A 27,602-nucleotide genomic window follows, 5' to 3' on the forward strand; every position below is an offset into this window, starting at 1 on the left:
ATTCCAAATAATAATCTACCGATTAAATTTTACTTGTACAAAAATCTCACCACGATCACTACTTATACACAAATTCTTGAGCGAAACTATTACAACATAATTTTTGTTGTAACAACCTACAAACGATTTCTTTTGTAAAAAGAAATCTCAAATAACATGCAATATCATATTCTTGGGTGTAACTGTTATAACAATAAGTTATGATATAACATATTACAACAATAAGTTATGATATAACATATTACACCTAAAACATACTCTTATTCATAACTTATAAAATGCACCGTAAAGTATACTCCTCAAGTCCTCAGTCCAACCAACACTAACACTAACACTAACTAGGGGTGTGCACCGGTCCGGAACCAGAACGGACCGGAAGAGGCTAAATTGGTGGACCGAAATCTCCTGTCTGGTCCAAATTTTGGTCCGAATCGATTTGTGCACACCCCAACACTAACACTATGATCATATAAGCATTGGCTTATTGGCTATATGAATGAGTATACCACTATATCACTACATGCAATACCATCCGACCCACACCACATAGAAAATTTTGCACAGTACAACTGTACAAGTTGCGCAGTACTCAGTAGTAGTAAGCAGCAAATCCGGGTTAAATCGTCCCGTGGGATTATATCCCACGCACCCTCTCCCCCACATTCAGATTCCAAAAATCTACCCAAAAAAACTCACAAGTCACAAGTCCACATTCCTACTTACTATACTTTATACAACAAAACCCATTTAAATAAACCATAATTTCTTCCTCCTAATCAAACATAACCCATGTGAATCCGTGAAATTATCCATCCTTCCAAACAAACAAACCCCACATTATATTCACTCCCAAATTCCTCACCTCTATATAATACACTACCATTTTAGCTCACAACCCAAAAAAAAAAACCCAACTTTTTACTAACAAAATGAATCTTCAAATTCCTCTTTTATTCTTAACTCTGTTTTCCTCTGTTTTTGTTCATACTTTAGCACATAAACATCACATAAAACCACACCATTCTACCAAAAATAGTACCCGTTTAAAAGGAAAACAACAAACGGGTACTTGTAATTTGTTTCAAGGAAAATGGGTTTTTGATATTTCTGGTACTCCATTATATGATTTTACTACTTGCCCTTTTATTAACCCTGAATTTGATTGTCTCAAATATGGTAGACCCGATAAATTATTCCTTCAGTATTCTTGGGTTCCTGACACTTGTTCAATTCCCAGGTTTGTATTACTTTTTTGTACTCGCTACGTTTTCTTTTGTTGTTCCTATTTGAAATCTTTTTACGAGAGGAAATTGGTCGGAGTACGAAGAACTTTCGAAAATGGAGCTTTCACTACATAAGTATTTTGTTTCAAATTTTACTTCTTTTGTAAAAGTTTGTGCTGATAATGTAAAATGGTGTGATAATTTATGGCAGATTTGATGGAATGGAGTTTTTAATGAGATTTAGAGGGAAAACAATAATGTTTGTGGGTGACTCACTGAGTTTGAATCAGTGGAACTCGTTAACTTGTATGGTTCATGCGTCGGCGCCTCAAGCTAGATACTCCACTGGGAAGCGAGGTGCTGTCTACTATGTTAATTTTGAGGTAAGTTTTTCTTAATGCTACTTCGGCTTTTTTTTTAAAAAAAAAATGTGACATTTGATTATTTTAATTCACTCGCTAAAAAGTGATTACGGCATATTTACAGTGTTCGTTTTTGTTGTTGTCGAAAATTATTAGTTGATGTTACTGGTAGTAATCTCCTAGTACCAGTCACTTTACTACATTTAAAATGGTTCAGTTAATTAATTAATCAGAAAATGACAAGTTTATATATTTTTCACCACATAGTATAACGTATACTCTTATGTGTAATTTTTAGAAATTAATTTTTTTTGTTTCTTTTACGCGGTCTATATTAACTTTGACTATTATGCAATGTGGTGATCAATTAACATTAATGTGCATTTTTAATTCATTAACTTTCTATAACATTTTCTAACTAAAAATATTAAATCAAAGTTAATTATGTTTTTTTTGATTAGTAAGATGAATAATTTTTGGATTACCCGCCAACCTAAAGACTTAGGCACTTGAAAAAAGGGAGATATTGTTATAGTAAATCCACACCAAGTGAGCCAAGTTAAGTTGATTAGTGTAATCAATACATTACAGTTATAGAAGAATGCTTAAAATATATATTTTTAGTTGGCAACTCTTTTTTTATCTATTGGAGCCACAAAGGCGGTACAAAGTACAAAGAAGGGGAGGGAGATTCGAACGTGTGACCTATTGTATACAACACCTCAATCTTAATCACTAGGCCAAGACATCTTTGATTATTAGTTGACAACTATGTTCATAATATTACAAATTTTGAAAGTAAAACATTTATTATAAAACCGTTCACGTAGGATAGAAGTGGGGGTGTAGCTTATAGTTACAACTTATAGTGTCTAAATTAGATGGCTAGCTAACAATATTAGTGGTAATCCATCTGGTTAAACACTATCATAATCTCATATGCTATCAGTTAATCTGAATATGATGGACTAAATATTTCGTTACATAAAAAGATGTTACAAAAGTTGAATAATGATTACGCACAGCACACTCTCCGCTCTAGTAAGTGCAAAAATCAACCAATACCCATGTTATAGGTATTTCCATAATCTTACAAATATAATTAATATATCGTGGACCACAAATCGTATACTATAATGTGAGATTGAGAAATAGCATATTGGTTACAGTTTTTCTTCCGGTTATAGAAGGTCTTGGGATCGATTTTCATTTTTGTCAAGTTGGGATTTTCTTTATTTCTCTAACTTGTTAAGGTTTTCCCTTACCTTATTTTTTTTAGAAAAAAAAACGTATACTATAATGTTCATTTCAACAATTTACGTAAAAAAATTTTAACGAGTTGCTCGCGAGCTTATCGAGTCGAGTTGGAGCTTGCTCAACTCGACTCGTTAAGGTCTCGAGTCGAGCAAATTCGAATCGAGCGTTGACCAAGTATTGACCGAGTCGATCACGGGCTACTCGCGAGCTGCTCAACTCGATTAGCACCTACTTCTTACCACTATAATAAATTTTTAAAAAGCTATGAAGGGTATACTGGTAATTTTACTAATTTCCTTTTCAATGCCCCAATCATAAGGTTGAAACCTTGTCGTTTTTCGAAATTCTCCCTTCCAAGCTTTTCTGTCTTATAGTCAAGGTTCAACGAGTTTAACATTGTCCTTTACACCTTAAATCTTGGTTTTTTTATAATAAAGAAAAAAATTGTTTTGTGTTGTTTTTGTTTTTTGATTTTTCTGATCAACTATATAGTCAAATATATTGCCTCTATAATATGTTTACAATTCGACTTTGGAATCTGAATTTGTCGTAAAAGAATAAAGTTTTTCTCCACCTTATCACTTTTTTTTGTAATCTGTGTGTTTTATACTTTATGTTCCACTAAGAATAAAATAGTAATAATAGAGAATTTGCCATGATTAAGAAGTGAAAAATACTCGTGCATTCAATATTATAGAAGGTGCTATATCAAGCAAAGTAGGAGCAAATATTATGTTGCTTGTAAATGTGTAGCTTCTATGTCACATTATATCATACCACCGTATATCATTGTCCTATAGTTATATGCATATAAAGATGTCATGTATCTCTAGAAGAAGTGGTGATTTCGTGTTTTTTAGGTCTCACTTTACATAGTATGCATATGAGAAATAAAAACTTAATACGGGTTATTGTGTTATAGTTCATGATATAGTATAAATCAATTCCTGGGGCCTCAACCATCAGCTTAAGATTTTGGTTGAATTGGTCTTTTAACATGGTATCAAGAGCCAGCGTGACAAAAAGGTCACGAGTTCGAATCTCATCCACCCCTCCTTTCTTAGTGGAATCTGAAAGACTCTTGCGTGAGAGGGAGTGATAGAGTATAAATCTATTCCTAGGGCCACACCCATCAGCTTAATCTTTTGATTGAGTTGGTCCTTTGACAGTTCAAATGAATTGAATATTGAAACGAATAGTGCGATTAGGTGAGATATTTGCCCAGAAAACATAAAAGTTTTGAACAGTTCCAATCATCTTATATGCCAAATTAGGCAATTGCCTATGTAGATGGCTTTGCCAATGACCCATATTGGTTAAAGAAGTGCAAAACAATTATAATATCTTTATGACGTAATATCATCCACGAATATCTCAAATAACATCAAAACATCTTTAAACTCCCTTTAAAAAGACCAAATTATCCTTGATACTAAAACAAAAGTCCGATCAAAACACTTGCTATATGCTTCTATGCACTCTACATGCATACAATTTGATATTACAGCATATATAATACTGCCAGTACCATATGGACAAACTAGAAGCAACTTTATAATATAAGTAACAAGTTTAAGAAAGATGCAAACATATAAAAACAATATGGAATAAAAAGTTCATCTAGTATTTACACACTTTGGACTGCCGACAAATAGACAAAAAGCAACCTTACTAACATGTAGGACAGCTAAAATGGAAAATAAGGTTGGTCCACTATTTATGCCAGTGTCCACTATTACCTAATAACGGATTATAGAGCTGTAATCCTATCAAATACAGTATTATTAGAATTAGAGTTGATTATCTATCTATCTATACAAATATATTAAAAGGCGTGCATAAATAAGAAACTGTGATACGTTGCGCTCTATCGAGAAAGTTTTAGGTCATGTAATCCATGTACAATAAAAAAAAATAGAAATTGCGTAGTATATGGTTTAATCTCGAGACCTCAAGTGCATATACTAAAGTTTTAACCACTATGCTAAGTTGTATTTAGTGTTTTTCTCATAAAATATTATATTAATAAATGAAATTTTTTCTTATCTGGAGCATAGCTCGGACCTAATAACTAGTTAATTGTTAAAAAGTTACTTCGTTCTACCAAAGAACTACTATCAAAACTCTATATGATCAAATGTCAATAATAATTAGAAAAGAACATAATAAACTTTTACTATAATTTTCTTAGACCATTGATCGTGTCATACTAATGGTTGAGATAGGTGGTAGTGTCGTATGTTACTCGGACCCATTATATCACCTCAAGTATTGTGTTGGATCCTCGACGCTCAAATATGTGTAGGATATTTGGACACTCTATTTTGGATAACAATCATGAAAAGTGTCGCAAAATAACCGAGTTGGACAATTAGACACATTCTTATGTCGGACACTAGTACTCGAGTCCGGTAACATAGGTAGTTTCTGAGTAGAGACCTATTCCACATAGAGTATATGCGTGAGACTCACCAAAACAAGGTTTTTAAATCGTCACTCTCGGAACAAAGACATGCATATATATAGTAATAATCCGTTAAAATTATACTCCCTCCGTCCCATAATATAGTGCTTGTTTCTTTTTTCACGGTCTCCAAAACGTAACTTTGACCTTTAATATCTTCAATTCTTTATTAATAAAAAATATAAAAAGTTGATATTATGAAACTACACATTGAGATGAATCTAACAAGATCCTACATGAATATGTTTTTTTATATATACAAATGAGAATATTCGGTCAAAGATTTTAAAGTTTGACCACCAAAAATAAAATAGGCACTATATTATGGGACGGAGGGAGTAGCAAGTAGGGGTACAATAATAATGATTTTATCTACATAGAAAGTATAAATTCCTTAAAATAAACGAAAGATAGGCAATAAATAATGTTGTTGGTGCATGGCTACACAGCGTGCAGAGAGCTTCCAAAGTAGTTGAGTTTGTTACTTGTGTATAAAGTTAATGTCAGAAATTTAACAAAATAAACGGCCTACTATCACTATGGAGTATTTCTGCATTCAGAATTACTACATTTGTTTTCTTTTGTTTTTCGTTTATTCTTTATTGGAAATTTTCAATATTTTGTTCTTATTTTAAGTTTTTTTTATAAATAATACTCTCTCCGTCCCATAATATAGTACCTACTTTATTTTTGATAGGTTAAACTTTAAAAATTTTGACCAAATATTCTCATTACCATATACAAAAGAACATACGCATGTGTAATCTTGTTAGAATTGTCCCAACATGTACTTTCATAATATCAATTTTTTATATTTTTTTATTAAAACGAAATTAAAGATATTGAAGGTCAAAGTTACTTTTGGAGATCGTATAAAAAAGAAACAAGCACTATATTATTGGACGAAGGGAGTATAACTTATGAATTAAATTTCCCATTAATTTTATTTTATCTAAAATAGTGAAATCTCCCCCATTTTTTGAAGGAAAATTTGCCAAAAAAAACCTTTTAAAGGTTCAATTTTGCGAAAAAAAACCTTATAAAACATTCTTTGCAAAAAGAAACCACAAACTTAATTTTTCTTGCAAGAAGAAACCTATTCCCATTTTCCGGTGTGTTTTTTCTCAATTCCGGCGCTGACTCTTCTATCTTTCTTTAACCCTCTATTTCCAGTAACTGCAGCAGCACCCCTATGCATCTCAAAAACTACACCGGAAAATGGGAATAGGTTTCATCTTGCAAAAAAAATTAAGTTTGTGGTTTTTTTTCGCAAAGATTGTTTTAAAAGGTTTTTTCTCGCAAAATTGAACACTTAAAAGGTTTTTTTTGACAAATTTTCCTTTTTTGAATTGCATTGGTTTCTTCCCCAATTTCCAATAGAAACAGAGCAAAAGAAAATAGAGAGAGTAATTCACATTTCTTTCATCCCTTAAAACTAATAATTTTATCAACAACAATTTTTTAACTTCATAATTCATAATTGTATGTTATTAAATATCAATCCTCTTTCGAGTTTTCACCCTTAATCTCTTCATTTGAGGAAAAATAAGTCCGGAAATCTAATTATAGCAACATTTCTTTTTTTAGAGGACTTATGGTCTATTTCTATATTACTCAATTAACAATTGTTTCAAAAATAGACAGAATATATATCTTCATAAAACATATAAAAATCAAGAAATTGATTATCCTTAATTCTGATAATGCAATTAAGCACTTAAAATTCAACATAAACTTTTTTTTATTACATCTATCTCAACTCAATTGTTACATTATTCCGACCATCATTCCATTATAGGAAATATAATTTCCAAAAAGATCATTATAACTCATTACTTATTTAACCATCATTAAATTATTGATCCAAGTAGAGGAAGTATACATTTCCTTATGCATATAATAAAATCAAGGATTTATTATTTATATGATATTTTTTTTGATCCATATGAGCCACGAATGCAGTACAAAAAGGGGAAGGGGATTCAAATCTGTGATCTAACTTTCACAACACGTCAATTTTAACTACTAGGTCAAGACATCCTTGATTATTATCTACATGATCTTAATAGATTTTTCTCACCCTATATATCATTCTCTAAGTAATTAAGACTTTCCATCCTAAATTATGGTGCATTGACCTTTCTTTTTATTGTCGGCAACAAAATTGGAGTTACTTGAGAGTCAGAACACTATATAGGTAATTTCCTTTTGCCTGTGTTGCACATACTAGGAGATGCTAGCTAGGACAGTAACTGTTCTCCATCCCTGGTTAAAAATACTTCTATCATGACTGTATATTTCCTTACTATGTGGTAGTGGACAAACACATGGGAAAATAAGAGGACAGAATTTAAGGACAATATCAAAAAAAATGAAAGTGATTGTTTGAAAGTAGTATGTTGTGGTCCTTCCTAAAGACCCCAACTTTTTCATCCTATGAAAAGTATGGAACTAATGGAAGGGTGGCTGTGTCTGTGTGGGTTGTTGACTATGTTACCTCTATTATGTTACCTATGTCTGACACGAGTACGTGTTTAACTGTCTGACTCGGTAAATTTATGAAAATTTTCAATGATTTTGACCTAAAATGAAGTGTCCAAGTGTACGTGTTCACGTCCGAGTGTCAAGGACCTGACACGGGTTCTTGAGGTGAATTGAACTGTCTATGTAACTAAGTTTGTTTACAACTTTTTCTTCTCGAATTTATTGAAAGTTATTAAATTTTATTCAAGGTGTTAAAATTATTAATAAGAAGGAAGTAATTTTTTGATCTAAAGGAATCACCTGAACTCTTTTAAAACATGACGTTTTATGTAAAAGTGATTCTTTTAACGTAATTGTCACTCGTAACTTATAAACTCTCCCTTTTTGAGAAAAAAGTGAGATGATTTTATAATAATTCTACTATAAGACGGACCTATACAAGCTCGATTTGATCTTAATTGAGAGTAAACTTAACATTATTTTCCAAAATCACCAAATCCCTTTAATTTCCCACGTAATCTTATGCTAAACTATCACGGAATGGTAGATCTAACCTACCATATTATGATCTATTAACCACCACTAGGGATTTGATAGCGCTTTTCTTAATTAAATATTAACTACCAACCAAAAATCATTTTGTTATCTTTCCAGATTTAATGATTATACTAGAATTGTTTTTATCTTTTTTAATACAGAAACAATACTCAAAATAGGAAAAAGAATCTTTCTTTTTTAAAAAAATAAAGAACTTCACTTTTCATAATTGAGTGATTAAATCTTATTTGTTTCTTTTTATAAATTAGGACAAACAAGTAGTACATCCCAAGTCTTGGAAGCCAGCAAGTACATCCACTAATTTAGATAAGTTTTGAGAAAACAAAAGGATCCATCACTTTTATAGGTCCAAATTTAGGAAAGATTGCCAAAAAGGATACTCCCTCTGTTTCAAAATATAAGATATTTAGGTTTTACGAAAATTTGCTTTGACCACAAATATCTCTCATAATATGATTAAAAAAATTATAAAAATTATATCGTTGGATTCATGTTGAAAAATACTATAATAAAATTATTTAAAAAACAATTATCAACATAAATTGAGAATAATTAACGATCAAAGCTCGGTCTCGAACATCATGCATGCCTTATATTTTGAAAAACAGGGAGTATAGAATTAGAAAAGTTTGGAACTTAAGTTAGATTATGATTTATGACCAATTTACTTCATCTTTTTTTTGTTTCGACTTTGCTTTTTAGGAGCGACTATAAATAAAAATCGGTGTGGAGTTTCATTAGAATCATATGAGTTGTTTTTGAAAGGATAAAAAAAATAAAGGTAAGAAGAACAAAAAAAGATATATCGTCGAAAAAAAAAAAAAAAAAAGGAAGATGAAAAAAAAAATGAAGTATTAATTTACATCATCATTTTTAAATTAAATTCCTAAAATTGCATAAAACCTTATAGTCTTAATTGTGAAGTGATATATTTATCTTAAAGAAAGTAAGATATTTAAAACTAGAGTTACATACTATATTTTGGAATTGATTGCCTAGATCTCTGTTATATAAGGCAATATATGGAGAACACAAAAAAAAAAAAAGGAAGGTTAATTACCTACATAAATTAAAACAAAAAAAATAAGATAATCATATCTCTATCTCTATTATATATGAAAAATTTATATACTTTCGCAAAAATTGCGTGCATATAAACTAGTTACTAAAAATGGGAAGCTTATTTGTTGTTGATAATGCAGGATTATGGGGTGAGCGTGCAACTCTACCATACAACCTACTTGGTGGACATAATAAAAGAACCAATTGGACGGATTCTAAAGCTAGACTCTATTCTTAGTGGCAATGCTTGGAAAGACATGGATGTACTCATCTTCAATTCTTGGCATTGGTGGCTCCACACTGGGGCTGGTCAAGGGTAAGTTTCTACTATACTAATCCCTATAAAAATAATAGTCATAACTCATATGTACTGAGAATCGTGGGAGCCCAATGGTTGGAACCCCCACCTCCCAATTTTATGGTCGAGAGTTTGACTTTCACCATCCCTATATATGAGGTATTTGTGTGGATATTTGCTTCTGGGTATAAATCCCCAATTTCCAATCTCTGAAAATTTTCTTATGGGTTAAGATCCCCTTCTTACCCCCTAGCTCAGCCTTATTTGGGCTATTAAATTACCGAATAAAAAAAAAAACTCATATGCATTAAATAAAGTTTATCAGAACTAATAATTAATTAAAAGCTTAATAAATCCTTTCTCATTAATATTATTAATTTTGTGTTAATAATTGTTCTTTTGTGAAATGTAGATGGGATTTCATACAGGATGGGCCCAAAGTTTACAAAGATATGGATCGTTTAACCGCCTTCTACAAAGGAATGACAACATGGGCTAGATGGGTTGACGACAATGTTAATCCATCCAAAACCAAAGTCTTCTTCCAGGGCATATCTCCTACACATTATGAGTAAGATGTGACTTTATTGCATATTCTCTTTATTTCACTTTGCCAACCATGTTCAACAAGTACTTGTCCCCTATAATTGCTTGCTAATAATTAATCAACCATAAACTGCATGCTGCCTTTATCCTGATAGTAGACCTACCCAATGGACCAGCTCAGCCGAGGGTCGGCCAGAAGCTCCACAAAATCGGTTTCAAAACGGTTACCGCTTTTCTTTCCCTTGGAGTAGCCTTAGCGAATTGAACAGTAAAAATAAGAGGGTTTATGTCAACCATGGATGACATTGTCTGGTGTTGGAAAAATCCGGCTCCCAAACCAAATCATTATAGTTCGAGCCCACAAGCTAGTGGCTCCATCTACCAACTAGATATAGTTTTTATGACCTATATGATTGAGTGCCCAGCAGCAAAGCTACAAGAATATTCATCATCCACATCCTCTGTCTATTCTGTCTATATCTTATGTTTCCGAGGATAAGGCTCCTTGAGGATAAGGCTCCTTGAGGTTTCCCACAGACTTTAATGAGCAGACTCACAGAAGTTAGGATGCAGCTATCAAAACAAAAATAAAGATAGACAAAAAGGAAACACCACATAACCAGGAGCCCACTCAGACATAGAACATAAAGGCCTAACTGCGTAAGGAAATATCCGACAGGGCAAGCTGCAACATCCGACATCACAGAGGAGGCGAGGGCGCCAGGAATTGGACTTATTCTTTAAGAACACTCATGGGTTCTAAAGGAAAACAATATCATAAACCAAATAGACAACATATTTTTTTACTGCAACATATTTTGGTAAAAATCATTAGTATCTTTCAGCAAAGATTTGCAACCACACCCCTCCCCCCTTTTATATGTTCTTCTCTACAAGCAACTAACCATTGCTGTGATCACAATTTATCAATCAATTACTCTATTAAAATTCTGTTCTATATCAGATAGTCAGAAAAACAGTGAATTAATGATCAGCTTACAGATGAAAGTGCTCGAATGACTAAGTAATGCATATCTTATGCTGTATTGCAGTCCCAGAGAATGGCATGGAGCTACAAAGAGCTGCAGTGGGGAGGCAGAACCACTGTCAGGTCCAATATACCCTGCGGGCTCACCTCCTGCGGCAGACACAGTGAGGAGAGTACTGAGCACAATGAAAAAGCCAGTATACCTTCTTGACATTACGACATTGTCACAGCTGCGGAAAGATGCTCATCCCGAGACCTACAGCGGTGAACACGCAGGACTAGATTGCAGCCACTGGTGCCTCCCCGGATTGCCAGATACCTGGAATCAACTTCTATATGCTGCTCTAATCATGTGAATTTCCCCCCAGACTCTGAACAAAGTCTTTTTGTTCTTTTTCTAGATTGCAGCTTGATTAATTATCAATTCATTAAGATGGTAGAAAGGAAAAGGAAAAGAAAAGAGAGAAAAAAAAATTTGATGAAGAGGAAATAAGGATTTCATAGTGATATTGGTAAGATATTGATATTCCTAGTTTGGTATGTTGCTCTAGAAGGATGAGTGACAGTATCTTGTTCATAGTGATGTATGCTGTATGTTCCTAAGGTGCAATACAGAAAATTTCCTCCTATTACTATAAGAATTTACCTTTGTTAAATTTTCTTCAAATGTCAAATTTTGCATATCATTATTTCAATAGGCATCTCCCAGCCAAATCTCGTATTGGCACCACCACAAGCTTGTTAAAATAACAGATCAGTAGCGAACCTCCATCACAAAAAAAGGCGGATAACAAGCCTAGAACATGACTATATAAGGATGGATGTGTAATGACTATTGACGCACTCACATTATAAGGCATCACGAACATATAGATTGCTAACTGAACTAGCCTCAACCCCCCAAACAAAGAAATGATTTAACAGGAAAAAAACAAGTCAATAGGAATACCAAAAACCAAAATTCTCTTGCAACTGTCTTCAAATGGTTTCATTTCTGTTGCAGATCCCCTCAAGTATCCCGAAATGCATCCAGAAATGGTGGAGGTGTCAGAAGCAATTTGCCTGGCTATTGGCCTATTTTTTACACATTCATCTGCTTCATACTTCTCTAGAAGAGAGTTTAAGACTGTCTTCATAATCTACGTCACTTACCACTTACAACAGTAAATATAGATATAAATACTGCAACACTTCTTAGTTTCTTTTCTTATTTTTTGTGGACAGGGGGATTTGGAGGCTATGATTCTTGCTTGGTCAATGAAACAAAAATCCCTCCCTCCTCTATTAGTTCTCAAACTCCTTTCCATGATTATCCCAAATTAATTGTTAAATGCTATTACTACACACTAAATAATTCAAAACTTCCACAAATCTAAACTGTAAGTGGTTAAAACCGAAAGTATGTAAATATGGTGGAAGATGGTGTATTAATAATGTCTCCTTAATTCTTGTATTTACCTCAAGTCGACAACTAATATAGGCCAAAGGGGTACAAAAGACTTGATGTGTACTTTTATCTTTTCCTTCACCATTATCACGAATAATGGCTATAATACTCTTATAATTATTGTTGTCTTATAATTATTGTTGTACAGACCTTAAAGTTCTTTGATAGAGTATTTGACTGTATATTTATGCCTGTACTAGGCTTGTATAATGAATATATGAACTTGCAATTTGAAAGTGGTCATATATGATTGAACTTCAGATTTCCTTTTTATTCTTTCGGAACTCTACTCTTACCAAACAAGAAATGTTATATCATAATTTCACAACATAACCTACAAGATACAGAAATGGCATCATCAGGTATCATTATGACAACTTTTTCAATTGCTTATGATGATGCATGTCACAAGGTAAGAAAATGTCAGAGAACATGGAAAAATATAAATGCACACAAAGAGATTGATCTCATATTCAGGAAGAGCTCATAACGTACAGTAAGTCCATATTCATCCTTCAGAAAGATCTGGTACTAGTGTCCAAAACCCTGATAAGAAACAATATATAATCTTATGAAGCAGAAGGCATGTTTTCCAGGTATAGGTATCAAGAAAATGATAAAAAGTAATCATAGGCCTGACATACATACCACAACTCTAGATACAGGAAATTTACTAATCCATCAGAAAAGGAAATTAACTCTAGAAACACTATATGCTTTGATAAGCAACCGCACTACGCGTTTGTGCACATAATGCATTTATGTAAACTAATTTCAGGAAAACCTAACAATATTCCATGACAAAGTGTCAAAAGACAACTAACCTCATAATGTCAAAAATATGACAAGAATATGTAGTCCTTAGTAGCCGACATAAACAGCTGCATTAACAATGTAACAATCATCATTTTTATCTCCCATCTCTTCAACATGAACACCACTTGAGCATATGAGTCCACCATCTACCACTTCAACATCGAGTATTTTTCCACTGCAGTTGCAAAACAGAAAATGATCACGGAGAGAGGCACGATGTACTGTTAGTGACATTTCTAGCTTGATTTGTGGATCTTGACACACCAAAATTTTGCATATTCCACAAACCGTAATAAACAGTGCATAAGCAACACAATACATACAGAAGACAACATGCTGGAAACACACCCAAATTTACATAACGTGCAAGCTAGATCTCAATGCTTTGCAAAAGAAAAGGAAACTAAATTTCAATATATGGTTAATTTGCTGACTAAAATCTGTACATGCATAAGTAACCAGAAATCAGAAGTCTGAAGCTAGAACCTTGTTGATTACAAACTCCTGCCTATGCATGGAGAAACCAAAACAAAGGAAAGTGATGCTATATCTAACATCTACCTCTACAGCAAGTGGCAAAACACCTAATACTTCGATCATATGTTAGATGACCAAGTATAGTAACTACGTCCTCAAAAATGGTTACTGCCTTTTCAACAGATGAATAAGTGCATTCCTTGTATAGAACACACTCCCAACTTCCACAAAAGCAGATATAATAAGAGATATCACTAAACAAAACAACTCTCTATGACTTTGCTTAACAGTAGAAACCAATTAAGTAGAAACATTAAAACTTACTATGGGAACACAGATTTAACCTTCTCAATGTCCAAAGATTGTTGGAGAGATCGGGGCACTCCAAGCTTGATTTGCAGTTTCATTTGCTCAAATGAAACACCTGGTATGGATCCTGTTTTTACAACAGTGTATTATAAGGCAAAAGATATCATCAATAGTATATACAAAAAACAAAGATTTCAAACTCCTTCAATTTGAAAACGCTGTATAGATAATGTTGCAGTCAAGACAGACAGGGAGTATTCAGAGTCGCTCATAGTATACAGCAAATGCATTCAATATCCCAGTTTTGACTCATTTTGTCAGTTTTCATGAAAAGAGTAGTCAAATCAGCCTATAGAACAAAAGTTGCGCGTTGCAACTATTATTTCCTTCCTTTTAGTAGTTCTATCTTTCCAGCAGAAAGGATTACAATAGATTTAAGAGAAGAAATCAAGAAGAGGATATCACAGGACAGGACTCACGAAATTTCTTAAGAACATGTCAATGTAGTGAACCCAGTATTAGTGACTACAAGGCCCAGAAACTATCAAGAATGACACGGATAATCACCCGTCAATGACAGCAAAAAACTGCCCTTCTGACATTGACTATACCCTTCAATAACTTATAAATAATTAGAAAGAAAACAGAAATACCAAACATCAACTATTTGCATCAAGTTATTAGCCTACAGTGGTCAGTACATTTTTATCCTAATATCCACAATCTTGACTGGTAGAGTTCTGAAATCGCAAGCTTGGTGATCTTGAAAAAAATTACTTCATAGGATTACAAATGGAATACTCAGATAATAGTAATGTAACGATCAATGCAGTATCCTTTGCATGGCTTAGGCTATGATAAATTACTCAAAGCATGAATACACAAAGCTTTTCTTAGATTTTTAAATGGCCAGAGGCTGAGATTTGCCATCAACAAGCTGCTCAATGAGCACGAGGTTATGCTTTTCAGGAAGGAAACAGTGTGAGCCAACTAAGAGCAGAATCACAAAATTAAGTGAAGAAGACCTTGATACTGGCTAATCTAAAAGGTGCCAATTTAACCAACCCGATCTGACCTCATTTACACTTTGTTTGGATAAGGGGAACTGGAGAGAAAGGAAGAAGGGAAAGGGACAGGAACTAATTCCCTTATTCGGATGAGAGGCTGGGAGAAGCAAAGAAAGGGAGAGGGATGGATCCATATTCCCTCCCACTTTTATAGCACCGTCCCTTCAAAAGTGTACAGATTTGGAGGATCAGCGAATCCCCACCTTTCACCTCCCTTCCTTTCCCTTCTATGTTGCTATCCAAACAAAGTGTCAATCCAGATACTTAATAGCTATTTTGCATCTTTTAGCATCACCAAGACGTTTTCTTGTGCACTTATATATATTTCTTAGATCCATTTTTGCTTAAAGCTACGCTTATGCATCACATTGCAATCTAAGCATCTCATATCAGATGTCACCTAATGACTTCACCAATCAAACCTCCATATACTTAGAGACCCTCCAAGGCAAATGATCACAAGCTCAATAAGCGGCGTACTATCATCCATGATAAAAATTATCAAGTTAGAGTAACATAGCATCATAAATTACTCTTCCACCGTAAATTCAAAATCAAGTGTACACCTTTTACTAATAAGCCACAGTTAATTGCATCCTTATCCCTTCCTCCACTCATCTACATCCTATAACTTCTCTTTGCACCAACAAGCAGAAAAATGTAACACAACAACGACAACAATAAAGCCTTAATCTCAAAATGATTTGGGTTCGACTAACATAAACTGTCTTAAGAAATTGTTTTCATTACAAACTAAAGCACAAAACTATAACATGAACAAAACATTTGACATAAACACAAATTCTAGGCAATTTCCCAAACATTAATATATGTTTAAAAAAAAAAAAAAAAAAAAAAAACCTTCTTCATATTACCTCTACGAAAAGCAGGGATAGAATTGGAAGAAATTGCATCCCGGCAAGCCCGCATTGCAGCAGCAGTAATATCCTGCCTGTATTCACAACACATAAAACAACAATTTATCTTTCAGTTATTAAGTTATAACCCATACTGTAACAACACGAATATAAACTACTCCCTCCGTCCCATATTAATTGTACCACTACCTATCCTCGAAAGTTTCATATTAATCGCAACATTATCTTATTTGGTAACGGATTCTCTACCCCTCACTTTATTTCAATATATCCCACCTTTTAAACTTGTGTGTCGTCCCATGTTGCAATTAATATAGAACGCGAGGAAGTATTAACTAAAAAATAAAATTAACGAAAGGAATAAACGAACCCATGTTGATCATAACCAACTCCCATCTCAACAAAAAGCAAATTTTTCATTGACTCAGTTTTGCCACTTTGATCAGTAGCACCTTCCATTGCAATTGCTGCTTTGATTTTGCTGGGGCGTGAAATTCGAGGAAGTTTATTAAAATTAGGATTATAAATAAGTAAAGATTTGATTTTGTTGTGAGTTTGAACAAGTTTTTGGGTTTTGAAGTTGAATTTGTTGGATTGGTTTTGTGGTGAAAGAAGAAAGACGGGGATTTTACAAGGATTTGAGAGTGAAGAAGTTGTCATTGCTTCATTTGAGTGAGTGAGAGAGACTAGTTATTGGTGGTGAATTTTTTTGGTTCAATTTGTTCTGGGTCAGAAAAGTTGCATAGAAGTGCTGGATTTGATGGTTGTTTTTGGGCTTGTGTTTGAAATGAAATGGAAATGGTAGAATTATGGCTTGGTTACTTGCGCCCATTAAATTGGTATTGGTAACATTGTAAAGGTGATCATGGCCCGAGTCGAGCCTTAAAAACCTTGCCCAATGATCGGGCCGGATCAAAATTCGAGTCAAAAATTTATGCTCAAAGCCCGTCAATACGGATAAAAAGAGTAGGCTTTTCGGGCCAAAATCGAGATCGGGACAAAAATTAGACTAAAAAGTCATTTTTGACTTGCCCGAACCTCGTCCCAAAGAAAAAAATTTGAACCGGGTCAAAAAAATATGCCAAACCCGCCCAAAATTCGGGTCAACCGGACTTTTTTATCAGCTCTAGTAATTCATGTTAATGTTGCTAGCTACTTGCTACTCCCTCCGCACCAAAATTATTGCAACAATTGCCTTTTTTAGTAGTTTTTTAATTAATGCAATGCTTTGGTTCAACTTCTTCCGCTCCAAAATTAATGCCCCAAAATTATGTTACCGCTCCAAGCCCAACTGATGTGGTTCGATTTCGGATCAGCTAAGCCCAAATTGACTGAATCAGCTGTACTTTTCAACACTAATACTATAATTGTTTACCATGTATCAAATGAGTAATTGAGAATGTGTATTCTTGAAACAAAGCTTTCAACCAAATAAGAGCGATTACATGACATGTATGTGTTTTCAGTTCAGTATATGAGAATAAGTACGTTTATCACTTATTGCGTTAAGGAAGAGTAAAATAACGAAGTTGATCATATCTTGTTGATAATCACTAATTAAGATTAAAGGACATAAAATCGTTGTAAGAGAGATAGAGAGATAAAGTTGTCTTTTACAATCTCGTTTATTTGTATGTACTTAATTTTCATGATGGGTACATATCCATGGATATCTTGAAAAATTAAATCAACACTTGAAAATTAATCGTGATATGAAATATATAGTGAGACTGCCTTTTGTATTTCGAGAATTTGAACTATTTTACTTTGTTATATGTTCAAGCCATATTAAACCCATTGTATAGTTCGATTTCAAAATTCACCATTGCTAATATTGTAATAAAGTGATTGACTTTTTTTTTACTAGGACCAATGATGTTGATGAGAATTAATGATATGTCTTAGATACTATCCTCAAATAAGTTACCAATTATCCTAGTTTTACATCAAGCAATCAACTCTAATAAAGTAATGCTCACTATATTTTTTTTCCATCGAATCACTTATAAAGATAAAATTGATAAATTTACAACATATTATAGCTGGGTAGAGAAATGATAGTGTAATGAATCATGATTTAAGGACTTCGTAAATGATAATTATACCTATCAAGGATGTCTTAATCTAGTGGTTAACATTAAAGTTAACATTGAGATGTTGTGAACGATAGATTACAGCCTTACAGGTTCGAATCTCCCTCACCTTTTTTGTACTTGTACTGCCTTCGTAGCTTATATGGATAAAAAAAATAATAATTATACTGATAAATAATTGAACATACAATCTAATCAATTTTAAAATATGGCATCAATTGTCTTAAGAGGCTAAGATGACCCCACTTAAGATTACTACAAGACTACAAGTAGTAGTGTCCGTGACGCAAAATGACTAGAGAGACTACAAGTAAAATCCAAGCACATGTAATTATAATCAAGTACCTCTTAGATCGCATTTGCTTTGTCCACATTCTTTAATCCATGCTTCTACGATTTGATAAGAATTGCCATTTTGTTCTTTCGTGTTTTTGGACTATAGAATAGCTAATTCCAGTGGCCTCAAATCTCAATAAATTAAAATTTGTCCTTTTTCATTCGTGTTGGGTCGCAATTAAACTCTAATTTTGGAAGAGTTTTGCCAAATTCATAATAGATACTATCTCTGTTTCATATTATTCGCAACGATTTGACATAGAGTATGAGTAGAAAATGTCTAATCGTTGCAAATAATATTAAAAACGGAAGTAGTATATGCAATTAATGCACATACTGGAGGTCATTTTTTGTATTATCGAGGAAACTATGGGTATTTTGAGTTTTTTCCGAAAAAATTAAGGGTGTTATGAAACTTAATTTCACAAATTATAAAAATATTATCTGATTGATTTATTATGTGCGTGTATCTAATATAAATTTCTAGTTTTTCATTTAGGAACATGGAACGACACCGAGTTTCGTGTTAAATGAACTATACCTTTTTTTGTCTCAACTGAAGAATAAACTTGTGATTTGATCAACAAAAATATAGTACACTTGTTGCAATTTATAGTGATTGTTTCTCATTTTGCACTGGAGTTAAGGAACTTATCATTTGCTTTAAATATTTATAGTACTTGTACTGGAAAGATAAGTATTTGCATTGGAAAGATAAATATTTGCATTGGAAGGTAAAAATATTGAACGTAGCCACAACTTTACATGTAAAAATGATAACAAAAATTAAATGCATCATGTGGCTACAACTTACGTAAAACTGAGCATAAAACAAAAATGAGACAAAAACATTTTGAGACGGAAAATTGCACATCTTGTTTTTTAATTTGTCAAGTGCTAACATCTTGTGATTTGTGGAAGCGTTACTTTGATAACCTAGATCTCTAACATTTTGACATTGAAATCAAGAAAGATAACATCTTGATGGAAGACTCTTTGTTGCTCCATTTCATGCTAATGTCACTAATTGCTTTAAAGAAAGTATCCATCAACAAATGTAAACGTCAGAATAGCAATTTCTATGATGCGCATTACTCGTAAATCGTAATAAGTAGTAAATACTACTTTAACATCAATAAAATCATCTGAGTGTTACTTTCACGGTAATCAAGGTTTTTGGTCCATTACGAAATGTTTCACTTGATGCACTCAAAGCTTGTGCAAAGTGCAAAGTTTTAGTTATCTATACATCAAAAGAAAAAAAAAAGTTACAAAGAGAAAGATTTTTATTTTCCAAGATTTTTCTTCCTTGATGTTTTGTGCACATTTTAGGCAGATGTGGAGTTGCATAGGCAATTCAAATGAATGGACATGATAAATTTTTACCAAAAATATTTATGCGATTTCGATGAGATATTAGAAGAGCCACTACAAATAATGTTTGATAAGGCAAAAACATACATTAAGCACAAAACGGCCTACTTCTAATGTTTCATACTTCATATACTTAAACATGACAATTTTATCTTTACAACAACAAAAGAATTATATGATCCGTTGAATGAAATTCTGAAGCTGAGTTTGCTGCAGATGATTATTCTAGCAACGCATAGATCGGCATATAAGCCTCTGCTGCTGCTGCGTCTGCTGCTGATTCTGAAACTGTACATGGCACGATCTTGCCTTGTCTCTCAGCTCCTCGAATGCTCTCATAGTTTCCGCATCAAAGCCTCCCGCAAACTGTTCACACAGCAGCGAAATATAAATCACAAACAATGATCAAGATTGTGCAACAAAATTATGTTTATTTTTTCCGTGGGGGCTGTGTGCGAGGGCAGTAAAAATACCTGATGTACCCGGAATGCAAACCTAACAGCTTGAACAATTAACTCTTCTTCCTCGGGACCACCCCCAACTGCTTCAAGCTCTGCTGATACTCTTTTCATGTATTTCATTGCCAATTTTACAGATGCCAGCTTGATCTGTCAATATTAACAAACTTCAATATGAATACAAAGATGAATGACAACTTAAAGATGTTATGGTACAATTATAAGTTGTACATTATCAATTTCAGTTTACATAAGTGATGTCTAGCTAAATTTGATACAAATTTGGATGAACTTGGAAGAAAAGCACATGATTTTATTCACTTTACAATAGTTGCCCTATAAGCTATAAGTTGGTAAGATGCTCTTAGGTTGCATCAACATTATTCTTTAGCATGCAATCTTCATATAAATGACTCCTCCACATAGAGTTCGCATTACTTTCACCTGAAAACACTAATTTAAACCTATTTGAACTTGTTTAATTGAAATCGAGTATTCCAATAGCCCTTATTTGAACTTAATTTTTCTAATAAATTAATTTTTAATAGAACAAACAATGTAATCCAGTTCAAAAACCATTCGATCAATTTATCCCTATTTAAAAACATTTACGTTTTTACGATAAAAAAAATACAAATATCAACACGGATGCAAACATAAACACGACCCATTTACCCATTTCACCAATGTTACTAGGAAATAAGTTTAAAGAACCTTTAATGTCTGACAAACTAAGCATGGTACTAGCAATAACCCATCTCATAAGCAGCAATGTTTCCCACTACTTTCCTTATTAACTCTACCAAGACATGGATCTAGGAACTTTCAAGATCCTGGTTGCAAGTGTAGGAAGGATCCTTAAGTGCAACTTTTTAGGAGTATGGGGATTCATAAAAGGTCAACTATTTACCCAAAGAATCTGATACTCTTTAACTTTTTTTACTCATTTGCAAAATTAAGAAACATCAAGACAAACAAGTTCATACAATTAGTATGTGATTTCCCATGTGCGCATGCATGCATAAGTTTAATTAATTAATTGAAACAGATTATACAACTTTTTTTCCATCTTCTTTTGTCATTTAGCTGCATTATTTATGCAAAGTAGGAACATAATTGTTTTTATCGTTGTATAGTGGAGCAGTGGACCATGTTCCAACCAAAAAATTTATCATGAATCACAACGGTCAAGTATATCCAACATCTAGTTTTGTATTAGCTAGTACTAGTGTGTTTTATATTGCATAATAGAGTAATAGACCATGTCCAAACAAGATAATTAACATAAACTAAACAACATTAGTGACAAAAACATAACATTCCAATGTCATCCATAAGGACAGTAATAATAGAGTTTAACAACGGTTGTCTTTGTTTTTGCGGATTTATCATTTCTCCAATGTAAACATAATATTAAGCGATGCAAAAAAAAAAAAAAAAATGTAGGATGAGATGATTTCACCTGACTTACGAATCGGGTATCAAGCATCCAATCAACCGGAATGTGAAAAGACTTGAATCTGTTGGTCGCAGATTCTCTTAAACGCGATAGATTGTAAACCCCATGTTCTAATCTGATTCGATTAAGCAAATCAACAAACTAGCATTAGTTGGCAATCAACATTTTGCAAAGACAATATGAACAAGATAAAACAAATTAACAAGTGCATTACTTTTCAAGTAGAGTTTGCATTTTCTTGAGCGTGGTGGAACAAGCTTGGCGAGTATCATTCCTAAAGGATGAAGCCTCGGATTCGAGCTTCTTAAGATCAGAATACTCAAATGCAGCTTCTCTCAACGCATCCGCCTTCTGCTCCGGCCAATCGAAGTGTTTAAGAACCGCCCTTTCATCCACCTAAACACACATTTAACAAGCTATTAGTAAACACAATCTTCTTCCAAGTTACGAAACACTAGGACAGGCATATTATGCTACAAATTTGTGAATGTGTGACATACCAAGTAAGAAAGTTCATCATCAAGCCATTTTACAAATGAAACCACATCTTCAATGTCTGTAAACGCAGCCGTTTCAACCTCCTTTATCAAAAACCTGATGAAATCTCCTTGTGTTTCTACATCTGTCTTAATCTGATATAAAATCAAAACAAAAGATGATTATAATAACCCATAAACTGCATTACATATCCTTACTAAAAATAGTTTAAACATTTTGTACAACTCATGCACTAGTACTAGCTCAACTCATTTTTTTTTTTTTTAAAAAAAAAGATTGGTAACGAGAAGTATCGCCTAAAACAAAATCTCTCGCTAGTTAATCCGATTAAGTTATGTAGGACAAGACCTTTTGAAGGTCTGAAAAACAAACCTTACCACTAAACCAAGTACCTACTTGATATTACATATCCTTACTCAAAATAGTCTAAACATTTTGTATAACATTTGCATTAGTACGGGCTCAACTTTTTATTTTATTTTAAGATTGGTAAGGCGAAGTGTACTACTAAACCAGAACCTCTCGCAGGTTAATCTGACCCAACTAAGCAAGCAAGGCCTTTGAGGTTGTGAGATACAAACTTTACTACTAAACCAAATACCTACTTTTTTTTTTTATCCATATGAGCCACGAAGGCGGTACAAAGTACAAAGAAGGAGAGGGACGATTTGAACCTATGACCTATCATTTACCTACTTGATAGTACGTGATAAACCTAGTATAGACTAATTGACTAATTTTTGTCTTGTTTTGATGTAGACTCTAGGGAGGCACCAGACTTCATACAAAATCACTTGTTTTTTCAATTAGCCCGTCAATAACGGAGCTAATTATTATCAGCAATATTGACTTCTACACAATTATCCAAATCTAATTTCAAAGATAGGTAAATTACTTCAAGTCAATTTAATCAATTTTGGGAAGTTCGCAAATTGCTCACTATTAATGAACTGTATATGACCACTTGTTTGAGGATTTTGACTTATAAAACCTGGCTAAGAATGAGACATTTAAATTATTGGTTCAATAAAATCAAATTAAAGCAATAGAAAAAAGTGCAACTAGTATAAGCAATTTTAAAAGCTCTTTTTCAGAAAATCAATTCGAATCAAGAAAGTAGCTGGATTCTGAACAACAAAAACAAAATCCAAACCAAAAAGTTGAATGCTAGAGAAAAGTACAACACTTAAGTCATGTCATTATCAAATTTAAATCCATAAAAACAGGACCGCAGTGGCAATATCGTAATTTAACAAAAAACCTACCAACGGATCTTTTCTAGTCCCAAAAAATGTTTTTGATATATGCAACTAATGCGAGGCTTGTATATAAACATTAAATGCAGGTATTCACGGAATTAATTTATGATTTTATAATACAATTATATGTCGATTAATATTATTATGCTTAACATACCTTTAACATTTTCGTTTTTAACATCTTATAAGCAATTTTCCGAATTAAAAAGTACGAGTGGTTTAAGTGGTTAACATTTCCCTTTTTACAACAAAGTAAATTAAATGTACGCAAAAATTGTATATGAACATTATGTACATTACCTTAAACGAAATCACACGACGATCAATATTTTTTTTGAAAGGAGACGATCAATATTATTAATGCTTAAGGTAAGTTAAATATTTCCTCTTTTAACTTCTTATATGCAATTTTCCGAAGAAAGAAAACTCACCGCAAGCAAGTAATCACACGACGATCAATATTGTTTTTTTTCAAACGAGAAGATTAATATTATTAATGCTAAGATAAATTAAATATTTTCGCTTTTTAACTTCTATGCAATTTTCTGAAGAAAGAAAACTCACTGCAAGCAAGTACACCGATCGATTCTCAATCTCTCCGACAAGGTCCCGAGCACTCGTCTGTGAAACTTCAGGCATACCGGCAACAGAATCTCGCCGGCAATCTCTTCGCATTAACGAATGATAAAACTCCACAACCTCTGGCACTCTTTTCACCTTCGCCGACAAAACCTTCACCCCCGCCGCCGTAACTGGCGGCTCCGGTGGTGGCGCCGGATACTTTTTCATCGGCGGCGGTGGAGGTGGTGGCGGCGCCGGCCTCAACATCGGTGGTCGTGGCGGCGGAGGTGGTGGTGGAGGCGGCGGCGCTGTGACACTATCCGTGGATTTACGCCCTTCCGAGGAAGAAAACGATGTTGACATAGAGTGTGAATCAGAATAACACCGTTTCGGAGGCGGTTTCGGCACTCTAGGAACTCGGGATCTCAGAAACGAGGCTGATTCGGACGTCTCCGCAATCTCATCAATTGAGCTACACCCCGAATGCCTCGGCCTTTCGATGTCCGCCACCAAGGACTCAGATGATTGTGCCTTATTTTCATGATGATGAACAACAATATGATCACTATTATGTCCACTTTCAGCTTGTTTTACTGCAATTGCATTATTACCAGTCCCTATAACTTTCCGAAAACTTAAGTTCTTAATCAAATTAGACTTCCCAGAAGCTTCAATCAACCCTTGAAACCTTTGAGACGAAGTTAAACTCTTAACATCTTCAATCTCCGACATAAGCTCAGCAATCTTTAAGTCTTTCTCTCTTCTTTCTAATTCAAACATGTTCTTCATGATCTCTCGCTCACGCACAAGTTTCTCGTTCTCAGCTTCTAACTCACGTAGCCTCGCTACCAGCAGCCCTGTTTCTGATATTCTGGAGGCGATCTCTGCTTCGAGAGACGGAACAATAGCAGCAGTTTCACATAATAGTTTCTGCTCAACGAGTTGAGTACGAAGGCGAGACTCACGGTCACGAAGATCCTCAACGAGTTTAAGTAGTTCAGAGACGTCAGGTGGTCGAGGCTGAACTTGAGCAGATGCGCGTGGGAAGTATACACCAAAAGAACGGTTAAAGACGGTGGATTTTCCGGCGGATGATTTTGCGGTGGTTGATTTTCCGGCGGATGATTTTCCGGCGGAGTTGTGAGAGGGTGAAGGTGGTTTAGGAGGTGGTGGAGGTTTATCAGGTTTAGGGGATTTTTGAAGACCCATTGCTGATTTTACTTTACCTGCTACCATTAAATGTTGGTCTTTGAGGTGGGTTTTTGTTGTTCTTGTGAAAAAAAAGGTGGAAATTTGAAGTTTGAGGGAGTTTTTGAGATTTGAAGATTGAAGTGAAGGGTTTAAGGAAGAGAGAGAAAGAAGTTGGTGAGAGACTGAGAGATGAGAAGGAAAAGAGGGGCACAGTAAACGAGGAACGGTCGTGTTTCTTTGGATTCTAGTTTGAATTTTATGTTAGGGAGGGAATAGGGAAGTGAGAAGTGCAAATAAAGGTGAGGATTGAGGAGTTAATTAATGTGGCCTGTAGGATGAAACAAGATCTAAAACTCTAAAAGGGCCAAGGGCTCGTACGTTCTTTTGGGTATAGTATAGTTCACTTCAGCTTAATTCAATTTAGTTCGATCATTTTAGTTTAATTCAGCTGTTTTTTTCTTACTTTCTTCGTCCCAAAATATAGTTCCCATTTCTATTTTGGGAGTCAAAATTTAAAAACTTTGACCAAATATTATTACTAATGTATACAAAAAAACATATTCATGAGGGGGGTTTTGTTAGATTTGTCTCAATATATAAATTCGTAATATCAACTTTTTATATTTTTTACTAATAAGAAATAGAAGATATCATAGGTCAAAGCTATGTCTTGGAAAGTGTGCAAAATAAAATGAGAACTATATTTTGGGACGGAGGGAGTAGTATTTTTCATTAGTGTAATTCAGCTTGTTTTAATTTAGTTAAGCCTAAATGATCAATGCCTTTCTAGGCTTTAGAGATCGAGTTAAGAAAAAAATGAACATCTATACTGATTTTAATTATGGTATTTTTTATAAAATAAAGTATATTTCCTCTATTTCTTTTAATTGCAATACATTGACTTTCGCTCTATTCACTCGATCATCTCACTGTGATCGAATTTTTTAATTAGGATACTTTTGTAAAATATAAAATATATTAACTGTAAAAATGCCTTGAATTTGTTCCGCGAAATGCGTTGAAATAGAGTGTTTTGCAGTTCCGCCCGATCGGGCCCGAGATAAGTTTGGTAGCAGGTTGGTTGAGTAGGTAATAGTTTGACTTTTTTGCTTGTTAACGCACAACTTTGACCGTTAATATATTTAATTATGTATTTGTAAAAGTTATAAAAGTTGATATTATGAAATTATTCATCGAAATGAATCTAAAAATATTCATAAATTGATTATTTTTGTTTTTATATTAGTAAAAAGTATGTCAATACATGTGACGTGTGTGAATAATACAAAAGTCAAAGTGTTGCACTTAAAAAGAAACAAATTAAAGGAAGTATTTATCATAACTGTTAATCTTTATTTTATTTAAAATTACCTCCAAAATTGGGGCCTTTCTTTCATGAACCCTGGGCAATTTTCCATTTAAATAACCCTGAGGGTCGGGCCTATTGGGTACGTTCTTTTGTGCTTATTCCTTTTCCTTTTTCATTTTTTCTTTGATATGAAAGCTGAACTATATCTCTCAGTTCTAATGGATATGAAAGAAGATTGACTAATGCATTAGAATATGGAGAGAAAGTATTATTTATTTGATACATATTAGAGATGATCATGGGTCGGGCCGCAGCAAAAAAATTGCCCATTGGTCGGGCCGGGCCGAAATCGGACCGGACAAAAAAAAAATAGACTAAAAAGTTGTTTTTAGCTTTCCCAAAGCCCGCCTAAAGCCAAAAAAATTCGGACCAAGCCGGGCCCGGCCGCGGGCCAAAGATTTTGTCCAAAATCGGGTCGGGCCAAAATGATCAACTCTAATACATATATATATATATATATATATATATATATATAATATATATATATATATATATATATATATATATATATATATATATATATATATATATATATATATACTCTCCGTTTTTGCCAATGTAGAGTTTTAATTATTAATATCTTTAAGTAAAAATTATAAAAAAAAGTTGATATTTTAAAACTATATATGAGATGAATGTAATGATTCCCCACATGGCTATATTATATGTAAAAATCAAAATAGATGGTAAAAAGGTAGTGTGCGTGTAAACATTTATATGTTGCAATAAAAAAAAATGAACAGGAAGAAAATATATTTTTAATACTTA

The 27,602-nt window shown here is 33.5% G+C and overlaps 3 protein-coding genes across 4 annotated transcripts; 1 reads left to right on the top strand and 2 right to left on the bottom strand.

Annotated features, from left to right (window-relative positions):
* Positions 1–691: 691 nt before the first annotated feature.
* LOC104900569 (protein trichome birefringence-like 37) lies at positions 692–11,874 on the top strand. The gene is made up of 5 exons (XM_010688015.4): positions 692–1,237; positions 1,435–1,606; positions 9,551–9,726; positions 10,121–10,279; positions 11,307–11,874. The coding sequence occupies exons 1-5, from the start codon at positions 930–932 to the stop codon at positions 11,596–11,598; spliced, it is 1,107 nt and encodes a 368-aa protein (XP_010686317.2). The 5' UTR covers positions 692–929; the 3' UTR covers positions 11,599–11,874.
* Positions 11,875–12,934: 1,060 nt separating this feature from the next.
* On the bottom strand, positions 12,935–16,966 carry LOC104900570 (uncharacterized). Of its 2 annotated transcripts, XM_010688016.3 has the most exons (5): positions 16,607–16,963; positions 16,234–16,310; positions 14,307–14,418; positions 13,514–13,680; positions 12,935–13,235 (listed from the first exon to the last, which is right to left on the bottom strand). In XM_010688016.3, the coding sequence occupies exons 1-4, from the start codon at positions 16,894–16,896 to the stop codon at positions 13,551–13,553; spliced, it is 609 nt and encodes a 202-aa protein (XP_010686318.2). In that variant the 5' UTR covers positions 16,897–16,963; the 3' UTR covers positions 12,935–13,235; positions 13,514–13,550. The 2 variants fall into 2 exon arrangements, with proteins under 2 accessions (XP_010686318.2, XP_057247262.1); XM_057391279.1 differs by lacking the exon at positions 12,935–13,235 and having other exon boundaries at positions 13,532–13,680; positions 14,327–14,418; positions 16,607–16,966.
* A 3,108-nt stretch (positions 16,967–20,074) lies between these two features.
* On the bottom strand, positions 20,075–25,747 carry LOC104900571 (protein CHUP1, chloroplastic). The gene is made up of 6 exons (XM_010688017.4): positions 24,278–25,747; positions 22,457–22,588; positions 22,171–22,352; positions 21,960–22,071; positions 20,513–20,647; positions 20,075–20,405 (listed from the first exon to the last, which is right to left on the bottom strand). The coding sequence occupies exons 1-6, from the start codon at positions 25,508–25,510 to the stop codon at positions 20,265–20,267; spliced, it is 1,935 nt and encodes a 644-aa protein (XP_010686319.2). The 5' UTR covers positions 25,511–25,747; the 3' UTR covers positions 20,075–20,264.
* Positions 25,748–27,602: the final 1,855 nt, after the last annotated feature.

The sequence above is a fragment of the Beta vulgaris genome, chromosome 8, assembly GCF_026745355.1.
Source record: "Beta vulgaris subsp. vulgaris cultivar EL10 chromosome 8, EL10.2, whole genome shotgun sequence".
Lineage (NCBI taxonomy): Eukaryota > Viridiplantae > Streptophyta > Magnoliopsida > Caryophyllales > Amaranthaceae > Beta > Beta vulgaris.

Bases quoted from the DNA above. Each gene is read 5' to 3' on its own strand.
- LOC104900569 (XM_010688015.4), top strand. From the start codon at position 930: ATGAATCTTCAAATTCCTCTTTTATTCTTAACTCTGTTTTCCTCTGTT. The intron at 9,727-10,120 runs GTAAGTTTCTAC...TGTGAAATGTAG, and splicing joins CACACTGGGGCTGGTCAAGG to ATGGGATTTCATACAGGATG. The intron at 10,280-11,306 runs GTAAGATGTGAC...GCTGTATTGCAG, and splicing joins ATATCTCCTACACATTATGA to TCCCAGAGAATGGCATGGAG.
- LOC104900570 (XM_010688016.3), bottom strand. From the start codon at position 16,896: ATGACAACTTCTTCACTCTCAAATCCTTGTAAAATCCCCGTCTTTCTT. The intron at 14,419-16,233 runs GTAATATGAAGA...TTGTAAAAACAG, and splicing joins TATCCCTGCTTTTCGTAGAG to GATCCATACCAGGTGTTTCA. The intron at 13,681-14,306 runs GTAAGTTTTAAT...TTGCAACTGCAG, and splicing joins GTTAAATCTGTGTTCCCATA to TGGAAAAATACTCGATGTTG.
- LOC104900571 (XM_010688017.4), bottom strand. From the start codon at position 25,510: ATGGTAGCAGGTAAAGTAAAATCAGCAATGGGTCTTCAAAAATCCCCT. The intron at 22,353-22,456 runs GTATGTCACACA...ATGTGTGTTTAG, and splicing joins ATGATGAACTTTCTTACTTG to GTGGATGAAAGGGCGGTTCT. The intron at 20,406-20,512 runs GTATTTTTACTG...CTGTGTGAACAG, and splicing joins TTGCATTCCGGGTACATCAG to TTTGCGGGAGGCTTTGATGC.